Raw genomic sequence first — 10,475 nt, forward strand, 5'->3', positions numbered from 1 at the left:
TAGGAAGCCTGCTGAGCTCAACTCCTGACCCAACTCATGGAGTAACTTGGGGCCTCAGATGCTTCACCTAGAAAGTGGGGAGACTGACAGGAACCATCTGCAGGCCTTCCAGCTCTGAATCTTCATGCCGGAGAGCCTGACGTAAAGCAGATCCATCCCAATCTCCTGCCCCTCACTGAAGTCGTTGTTATTGTTCAGTGTCTATGTCCAACTCTCTGTGACCCCATGGACTGCAGCAGGCCAGGCTTCCCTGTCTTTCACTGTCTCCCTGAGTTTGCTCAAATTCATGTCCACTGAGTCGGTGATGCCATCCAACCATCTCATCCTCTGCCACCCTCTTCTCCTTTTGCCTTCAGTCTTTCCTTAGGCATCAGGGTGAAGGCAGCAGCTTAAAACATTCCTCTGAGTGACCCGCTTTCCCTCCCTCCCTCCCCGTGTTCCTCCCATTCTGTGTGGGTGATGTCTAACCACCTCTGTCGGCCCCCATGTGCTGGTCCCCTGCCCAAAACACCTTCCTGTCTTCCCTCTTGGTGCTCTTTACCCAAGGCCCTGCCCAAAGGTCACCTCCTCTGGGAAGCCTTCCCTCCCTTCCTTCCCAGGCAGCCAGTCTCAAACTCCCCTGGCGACTCTCACCCCCACTGACTTGTACTGATGGATAAGGGAAGCTGAGTGGACAAACTCAGGCGGGCGGGTGGGGACTAGCCAACCACACCCAGAGGACGAAAAGGCAACTGGCCCTGGGAGGGCGCCTGTGCCAGAATCTGCTACACAGGTAGCTGAGAAATAACTACTACCGGTTGTCTTTGGGCAATGAGGACACAGCTTGCTTATTACAAAATATCCTTTATTGATAAAATAGCTCGGACTTTAAAAAAAATAAAAACCTGCATATCACAAGAGGACACCGGCAACAACAGTAGGGGTCCCGTGGGGGCACACGTGAGACTAGTCAGCAGATGACACAAGTCAGCCCCTCCCCGGGCCCAGTCTCACACTGAGACCAGGGAATGAGCTGGATGGCCTCCTGCCCCAGGAGCGACGCTGGTCCCCTCCATTCTCTCCAGCCCAGAAAACTCCCCCGGCATCCCTCCAGATCCAGCCAGGCCCATCGGCATGCCACCAGTGCCTGTGCTGCTCAGCCCAGCCCCCAAGATAAGGTGCTCACTGGCCTAATGGTGAAGCCAGGCATACCCGTGGGGAAGGCTGCGAAACATCCTCCCAGAGCTGCCAGTTGTTCCGGGAGGGAAGTGAGAGGGGACCAAGAGGAAGAGGCCCCTGGAGCCCCCTCAGGGGGTCTGAGACGGGCAGACGGCGCCCACCAGGGGCAGCATCAGCTATGTATCACAGGGGTCCACGTGGGGCTTGAGTCCAGCCTGGGGACTCCAGTGGGAGGCCCCCCAGGAGTCCACGGGGCCCCTACCCACCTGCTCCAGCCCTAGCACTCCACCACACACTCTCGTCTCACACCATTCCCTCGCAGTGGGTATCTTTAGCGATCTTGGGGAAACAGTCACCAGCTTGATGACAAAAGATTTCTCCCCCACTGTGGGGGAGGGGGGCCCAAGCCAATGAAAACCCTCTTGGTGTTGCAGGTGAAATGTTGAGACGTTATCATGCAGCATAATAACTCAAATCTTTGCAGGCTTAAGAACACATTCTCAAAGAAATCTTTGAACTGAAACTGTGGTTCTGTCTGCCACTCCCCACTTCCAGTTTAGGGTAGGAATTCACACCCCAGGCATAGAACAAAAGTCTACAGGAAGACAGGCGGTGGTAAACACAGAAAAGGGGATTTTTTACATTACTGAATAATAACATTTTCTGGTTCTCTAGTGTGTTACCCCATGGAGCACAACACTTTCAGCCATGCCTTTCATCTCCCGGAGGCAAGTAGGCAGCAAGCTATTGTCACCCCAGTTTTTGCAGGGGGTGAACGCTAGTGATCAGGGCTCTCCCGTCGAGGAGGAGGCCAGGCCTCCAGACCACCCCACTGAGGCATCCACACACCCACCTGCCTTCCAGAGGGGCGCCGAGTGAGGGAAACGATACAAGATTCTGGTCTTTAAAGGAGTTACAAACCCAAAAGCAGGACGAAGGCGAAGAAGGGCCCAAAGACAGTTCCGGCCCATAAACCCCACCCAGTGCCTCATCAGGACCTGGGCACCCAACACAGACGCCTGCTGTCATTTCTGCCTCTTCCTCAGCAGCAGGCCCTCCTGGAAAAAGTGGAAGGCTGGCTTCCTGCTGTTTTCCAGGGGAAGAAGAGAAAGGAATAAAACACCGAGAGCAACTAGTCAACCAGAAGACGCGGGGTTCTCAGGGAAGGGAAGCCCACCACTGGTTGGCAGGGGTCTGCGGTTCTGGGAGGGGAGCCCAGAACATTCAGCTACATTCAGGATGGGCCAAGCCTCGTCCATCTGCCCTTGCACAGGCAGTGGGTGGAGAGATGGCTCCCCACAGCCAAGCCAGCAAGTGTGTGTGTGTGTGTATGGGTTAGTCGCTCAGTATGTCCAACTCTTCGCAACCCCATGGACTGTAGCCCGCAAGGGGAGCCTTCAAATAGATCGCCTGAACCTCCCAGGGGGTCCCCAGGATGAGGCTTCAGGACCGGGAAGGGACCAGAAAGCCCCAGGGAGGTGGCCACCTAAAACAGGGTGAAGCAGGGCGACCCTGGCACCCTGGCACCACCCCACATGGGCGGCAGGCTGGCGGGCTCACCAGGCCGTCTGGGTCCACTGGCGGCACAGGATCCTCCGGAAGGCACGGCGAAAGTCCTGGTTGAAGATGGTGTAGATGACGGGGTTCAGCGAGCTATTGCAGTAGCCGATCCAGAAGAAGAACTGGAAGAGGCCGTGGGGCACCTTGCAGTGCTGCGGGCAGATGGCACCCAGGCTGTAGCTGAAGAAGAAAGGGAACCAGCAGAGCACGAAGACGCCAATGACCACAGCCAGCACAAAGGTGAACCTCTTCTCCCGGCTCAGCTGCGTCCGCCGCCGCCACCACTGCGCCCCCGCAGGGCCTGTGCCCCTGCCCAGGAGCACCTGGCCACGCAGGGTTGCCAACACCCGGGGACCCTGTGGCTGCTGCAGCGGCGGGCTGCAAGCTGAGGCGGGAGACGCCGGCAAGGCCTGGGGCTCACAACCTTCCTCTTCCTCCTCCTCTGCCTCCTCCTCCGGAGATGAACCACAAACCCCTTCCTTCTGACCCTGGCCTGAGTTGGGGATGACAGGCCAGCTGGGTGGCAAGGCAGGAGTGCCAGGGTCTTCAGGGGTCTCCCCCTCACCCTTCTCCCCTGGGCGAGGTTGGGAGCATCCGTTGGCCTCTCCAGGAGTGGCCAGTTGAGAGGCCAAGGTTGGCAATCTGGCTGAGTCTGAAACTTCCCCAGGGACAGGGTGTGGCTGCTTAGACGCCCTCTCCCCAGGCCCCCCTTTGGCCCTGGGGCTTCTGCAATGACTGCGCTTGGCGATCAGGTAGATGCGCAGGTAGACCAGAATCATGATAAGGCAGGGTGCAAAGAAGGACCCAACGCTGGAGGCCAGAATGTACCAGGCCTCTTGGTTGAGCTTGCACTGAGGGCGGGCTAGGGGCTGGGGGCCCTGGTCGCCCTTGTAGATGAGGGGCGGCAGCGAGATGGCAGCTGCGATGAGCCACACGATGAGGATGATGAACTTGATGCGGCGCGGGGTGCGCTTGGAGTTGTACTCCAGGGCCCGGCTCACGGCCCAGTAGCGGTCGAGGCTGATGGCACACAGGTGCACGATGGAGGAAGTGCAGAAGAGCACGTCGAGCGCCAGGTACACCTCGCACCAGGTGCGCCAGAAGTACCAGTAGCCCAGCAGCTCGTTGGCCAGCGAGAAAGGGATGATGAGGGTGGCTACCAGGATGTCGGCGGCGGCCAGCGACACTAGGAACAGGTTCTGCGGGGCGCGCAGCGAGCGGCTGGTCAGCACAGCCAAGATGACCAGCGCGTTGCCGAAGATGGTGAAGAGGATGAGGAAGGTGATGACCGCCGCGATGGCCGCAGTGGCCTGCACCGAGTAGGGTTCCTGGTGGTCCATGGCGGGGCCGGACGCCTCCAGGGCGGGCGCTGCTCGCCCCAGCGCGCGCACAGCCGGCGACGGCGCTGTCCCACCCAGGTCGGCTAGACGAGGGGGTCACCCCCCTGGTGGTGCTAAAGGCGCTGAAGCCCCATGGCCAGGCCGAAAGGGGTCGGGGGACGCCCCGGGGCCGGTCACAGCCCTCCTACATCCTGGCGTGCCGGCGCCCGGCGCCCCTGCCGTCCGCCCCAGAGAAGTTTACCAAGTTGTCCCTCTGAGGTCTCCGCCCCGCCGGGAATCAGGGGAAAGTTGCGCCCTGACGCGGGGAGGCTGCTGGACTCACGCTGGGGCGCGGGGCCCGGCCGGCCGGGCAGGGGGTGCGCAGCCGGTTCTCGGAGGAGGCGCGGAGGCCGACCCGCTCCCGGAGCTCCTGTATCCCGGAACCGCGCCTGCAGGCAGCACGCCGCGGCCGGGGAGTGGGGAGGAGAGCAAGCGCGGCTGGAGGAGGGAGGAGACTGGAGGCGGGGGCGGGAGGAGGAAGGGAGGAGGAAGGGAGGCGGGGCGGGCGGGGGGGTACCACCCAGGTTGGGTGGAAGGTGCGCCTCGCTGCGGGGCGCGCGGGCAGCAGCCTCCCCGCGCCCCCGGTCTCCGCTCTGGCGCCCCTACCCTTTTCCTCCCGGCCTCCACCCTGCGGCAGGTCTGAGAGGCCCGGCGTCTGGGGTCTTCGGGACCGAGGGAAGGATGCTGGCCGAAGTGGAAGGGTCGGTGCACGAAAGGAGCCGGGACGCGGCGCTGGCAGGTCCGCGGGCACAGAGGCGGGACGTCTCTCCTGCGGATTGCACGGCTAGGGCCGAGCCGTCGGGTCTAGGGGGGTGGGGGCAAGCAGATCTTCCCTCCCCGCCGCCCAAGAGCACCAAGGAGAGGGTGGGTGGGTGTGTCGGGGCTCTGGCGCATCATAAACCACACGCGCTCCCCGGAGCCCGAGAGGCCAGAAGCCGAACGGAGGGCGTGAGGCGAGCGGGGAGACCCTTCCCCAAATGCTTTTCCGCCCCGACTGGACTCCGTCGGGCCTGCGTAGCAAGGTACCGAGCGCCCCCTGCCGCCGCCCGCCTGCGAGCTCGTTCTCGGCCACCGGGGACCCGCATCCGCACCGCGTCCTGGGGTCGCTGAGAAGGCTCCCAAGCCCAGAGGGTCAAGCAAGTGGTCAGAGCCTGGGATTGCCGACTTCAGCTTTCCTGTTTCTCCTGCAGATGCCTCAGTTTCCCTTATTAAGGGCAAAGAGGTAAGAAAAAATTGGCTTGGACTCAAGTCTCAGCAACACCTGAGACTCAGGCGGGGGAAGGGGGTTGGGGGCGGGGGCGATGTCGGGCAGGTGCAAACTCCGACCTCGTGACCAATAGGAAGAGGATGTCCTCTGGTGCAGAGCCAGGAGATCTAGTCAAAGGCGGGGTCTTTTGACACAGTTTCTCAGACAGTAGAGAATCTGCCTGCAATGCAGGAGACCCAGCGTTCCATCTCTGGGTCAGGAAGATCCCCTGGAGGAGGGCATGGCAACCCACTCCGGTGTTCTTGCCTGGAGAATTCCATGGACGGAGGAACTGGTGGGCTACAGTCCATGAGGTTGCAGAGAGTCAGACATAACTGAGCAAGTAACTTTCATTTCAGAGAAAATGTAGGTTTCGGGGGCAGCTTGCAAGAGGAGAGCTGTGCAGTGACCCCCTCCCTGCTCCAATCTTGCTGACTCCTTGCCCCATGCATGCTGCACACCCCTCTTGAAGTGGCCCTGGAAAGTACAGCTGGGGTAAGAAGAAACTTCTGATTAAGCACATATTCAGTCCTGTCTGACTCTGCGACCCCATGGGCTGTAGCCTGCCAGGCGCCTCTGTCCATGGGATTTCCCAGGCAAGACTGGAGTGGATTGCCATTCCCTTCTCCAGATGATCTTCCCGACCCAGGGACTGAACACAGGTCTCCTCAATTGCAGGCAGATTCTTTACCATCTGAGCCACCAGGGAAGCTCGATTAAGCACATACCCCACCCTGACTGCCTTCTGGCCTCAAAGTGCTTCAGAGGACAAGGGCTCCCCACGCACCCTCCTCCTACCCACGCTCCCTGTGGCCACTGCCAGCAGTACCAGCCTGGAGAGCTTCAAGGTCATTTTTTCACTGTTTCCAGAGCCTTTAATGCTATAACCCCAGCCTAGACCCAGCCCTCATATTTCTAGCCCACAGCTGTACATGGCATCCTCCCTATAAATAAGCCTCAATCCACTTCTGAAAGTAGGGCTCCTCCGACGGACATGGCCTTGATCCAGCATGCCTGCTCCATCTTCACGGGAGCAGAGAGTGTGGCCTCACGGTGCCCACAGTGTCTCATCCCAGCCAGGCTCAGGAAAGGTGGTATCCACCCCCACCCCCAACATGGGGCAGGACTGAGGGGGATCTCCCTTGATCCTGGGCTCTCCCTGCCTCCTGCCAGCCCCTCTGTTAGACGCGAGTGCCCACAGGCTGGTGGGGAAGGTGCTGCCTAGGCTCGGTTGGAGAGGCAGCCAGCCTCCCTGGTCCCCTCCAAAGACAGGTGTCGTGAACGCATCCTTCCACTTGCTGGGCTTCCACCCCAGGGTCACCAGGGATGGGGAGGAGTCATCAGACCCTTTGCTGAGGAAGGACAGATGGATGGCCATTAGCGCCTGGGAATCAGCCACTTGAGCAAATTCCTGCCTATCCCCGTGGTTCCCTGCCCCATGTTCTCTGTCCCACAGCAGGGAATCTGAGCACTCTGGTGGCCCAAATAGGCTTTGAGAAGGACTACTTCTCATCCTTTTCAACCACTGTCAGGCTGGGGGGCCAGTGGGTATATCCCCAGACACTGCAACTCACAGCAGCTTTTTGTCTGCTGGCCTGTTTTCTTTGAAAGGCCAGGCCTCCAGGGCTCTGCAGAACTGAGGCCAGGGCTCCTCAATCCCACCCCACCTCACCCTCCCCATGCTGATTCTCACCTGGGCCTTCCGAGTAGGGGTAGCTCCACATCCACCCACTCCGGGCCCTGCTGGGTACCACCCTTGGTTGAGGACAGCCAGAAAGAACCCACAGGAACCCACGAGGCTCAACCAACAACCAGGCTCTGTGTCACCCGCTGCCGTCCCCCAGCCCCACCCAGCCCCAAGACCAGCGGCTGGCTCTCGGGGCAGTGGGGGCTGTTACATGACTCAACTCCCCGCTGCTCTCTGCCATCGCCTTCTCCCACACACACACCCCTTCCCCAGCTGCCTGCTCCCCCCAGCCCTTTGTGAGTCAGAGCCTCAGGCTGCAGCAGGGCTTCCTCCAGCCCTTCCCAAATGAGCTCTGACCCACCAGTATCACCCTGCTCCACCAGGGCTGGCAGAGCTCAGTCCCAGTCCTGCAACCAGCCAGCAGCAGCTGCTGCTGTTACTGCCAGCCGCGTGTGAGGGGGAGGGGGAGGCAGTGACAGGCTCTGGTCCACCTCCCGTCCCACACCAGGCTACATGCTGGTCCCTGGATGTGCCCTGAGCGCCCACATCTCCAGTCCTTTCCAGGGACTGTTTGCTCTGCCAGAAACACCCTCCTCACCCTTCTTTCTGTGCTTGGCGGAGCCCTATTCTCTTTTCAAGGACCGTTCACCCATCACCGCCTCTCAAGCAGAGGGAGGTACCCTGTCCTCCCTTGCCACTCTCACGCCCAGACCACTATACCACAATGGGGTCTGATGGCCTGTTGTACCACCTCTTTCATCAGAGCAGACATCCCTTCTCGGTCCGCAGTACCTGGCCAAGATTGTTGAAAAGTGAAGAGTGATGGCAATAGACATCAGCAGATGAAATACACTCAAGCTTTTTTCAGACAGGTGGTGCCCAAATGAAGGAACCCCCAGGGATGTCCTTGAAAAGAGGGGCCATGGTGGAAAGGTGACCTAGTAGCATCTTTTCCTAAGAAAGGGGAGACAGTTGTCCCACCCTGGCCATGAGAGCACAGCAGGAGATGCACCATGGTAGCTGGAAGCCCAGGAGCTTCTTCAGGTCCAAGAGGCAAGACTGGCCCCACTGACTCCTGGGCCAGGACACCAGCAGCTCAAGCTGCTGCACTTCCTGCCCCGAGAGCCCATGGGGACGATCCCCAACCAGGCTGCACCCACCCCAGCTTTGCCCAGAAGCCCCAGCCTTTCAAATCCCCAGGGACCTCACCCCCAGACCACCCTGTACCACCCAGCCTCCCCACCTCCCCAGACCCCTGAGCCGTGCCCTCGGTGATGTCAGTCGGTCATCCTCTCTCCCCGCATCATACCTCGCCCGACAAAACCCCAACCCTGCTCAAACCTAAAATCATCCATCCTGCCTTTGACCAAGCGGCTGCTTTTTCCAGAGCAAAACGCTCACTTCATCGACTGGCTTGACTTTAAATTCGTGACCACAGATCTCCAGACATTCCTAGTGTGGTCACTTCCCCACGCCTCAGAATCGGCATCCGTCTCCTGCTCCTCTTCCTGCCTGCGCCCTCCTCGCAAGCTGTGGCTTTGCCTTCTATTTAAGAGAAAAGGGAAGCCAACCCACAGGCACACATTCCCTACACACCTCCCTCCGAGCCGCGTCTCGTCTCTTGAGGCAGGTCCTCTGCATACACCCTGGACCTCAAGTCCTCTCGTGTCCCCCAGGAGTCTGCTCTGTTGATTATCCCTTCACCAGCTGTCACTCCCTCCAGTCTACGGGCCAGCCCCCTTTTTAGGAAGCCCTCCACACCCTCTGCGTACGTGCGTGTGTGCTAAGTCACTTTGGTTGTGTGCGACTCTTTTGCGACCCTATGGACTGTAGCCCACCAGGCCCCTTTGTCCATGGGATGGATTCTCCAGGCAAGAATACTGGAATGGGTTGCCACGCCCTCCTCCAGGGGATCTTCCTGACCCAGGAATCGAACCCACATCTCTTACATCTCCTGCATTGGCACTGGGTCACCTGGGAAGCCCCTGCAGCCTCCAGCGTCTTGTCTGCCTGGTCACGGCCTCTAGCCCCTCACATTCTCCCCTTGACCCTGTGCTGAGTCTGCTCCTGGGCGTCGCTCATGGCCCCACATCACCAAGTGCCAGGCTCGCTTCTGCGTCCTGCTCCTGCTCAGTTTCTCAGCTGCATTTTTCCGATGGCCCCTTCCCTGGGGGACACTCCACAGGCCCTGCTCCCTCCTAACAGGCCACTCCTCCTCAGCTACCTTTTCCTCTCCCAAGCCCCGAATCAGAGAGGCTCACTAAGACTGGTTCCCTTCCCAAGGACGCTAGGCGATGTCTGGAGACATTTTTGATTCTCACCACAGGAGGCAGGAGGTTGGTACTGGCATCTAGTGGGGAGAGGCCAAAGATGCTATCAGAGCACCCTACAAGGTCCAGCACAGCCCCTCTCCCCAGCGAAGACTCATCAGTCAGAAAATGCTGCTAGGGCCAAGACTGAGAAACTGCACCAGTTCCGTCCTGGGATCCTTTCCTTGTGCACCTGAACTCTTCTTGGGGAAGCTCATCCAGCCCCTGGTACCCACCTGGATGCTAATCACTCTCCAAAGCACATCCCCTGCCCTAAACTGCAGGCTCACTCAGCCCACACACTTCCTGACCCACCCATTTGACATCCAGTAGCCCCCGACTTACCTGGTGGCTCAGCTGGTAAAGAATCCATCTGCGATGCAGGAGACCCAGGTTCGATTCCTGGGTTGGGAGGATCCCCAGGAGGAGGGCATGGCAACCCACTCCAGTATTCTTGCCTGAAGAATTTCATGGACACAGGGGCCTGGCCGGCTACAGTCCACAGGGTTGCAAAGACACGACTGAATGACTAAGCACAGCGCAGCCCCCGACTTAAAACACCTATTTCCCCTGAACTCTCTCCCTTCAGTTCTTAAGGCTGAGATGCCTTCATCCCCTGCTCATCCAAAACACACTCCCAAAGCACCCACTTTTGCCCTTTCCCCATCATCCCGTCACGCTCACTCGCATAAGTGCAGGGGCTACCAGCTGTTCTTCCCGATTCCAACTCGCTTTTCAAGGCGCATCTGGAATAACTTTTTTTAATATGATTTCACTTTTGGCTGCTGAGTCTTTGCTGTGCTCGGGCTTCTCACTGCAGTGGCTTCTCTTTTGCAGAGCACGGACTCAATTCTTGTGGTGCACACTCTTAGTTGCTCCGTAGCTTGTGGGATCTTCCCAGACCAGGGATCGAACCTGTCTCTCCTGTGTTGGCAGGTGGATTCTTTATCACTGAGACACCAGAGAAGCCCCTGAATGACTTTAAAATTTTAGATTGGGTCTTGTCACATCTCTCTTTAGAAACTTCCAGCAGGTGCCCCCTGTTGCTCTTGGAACAAACCATCCCTCCACAGCTGACCAGGCCCTTGCCTGCCCCCTCCTTACTGCCCCCACACACCCCACACACATACACCTCT

General features: G+C 59.3%; 1 protein-coding gene across 1 annotated transcript; it reads right to left on the reverse strand.

The window, feature by feature from the left end:
• Positions 1-827: 827 nt before the first annotated feature.
• ADRA2B (adrenoceptor alpha 2B) lies at positions 828-4,542 on the reverse strand. The gene has a single exon (XM_043467786.1). It carries the CDS (start codon positions 4,056-4,058, stop codon positions 2,715-2,717), a length of 1,344 nt encoding a protein of 447 aa, XP_043323721.1. The 5' UTR covers positions 4,059-4,542; the 3' UTR covers positions 828-2,714.
• Positions 4,543-10,475: the final 5,933 nt, after the last annotated feature.

This window comes from Cervus canadensis, chromosome 5 (genome assembly GCF_019320065.1).
Source record: "Cervus canadensis isolate Bull #8, Minnesota chromosome 5, ASM1932006v1, whole genome shotgun sequence".
NCBI classification, from domain to species: Eukaryota; Metazoa; Chordata; class Mammalia; order Artiodactyla; family Cervidae; genus Cervus; species Cervus canadensis.

What these genes read in the sequence shown, in the direction of transcription:
- ADRA2B (XM_043467786.1), bottom strand. Translation starts at nt 4,058, where the DNA reads ATGGACCACCAGGAACCCTACTCGGTGCAGGCCACTGCGGCCATCGCG.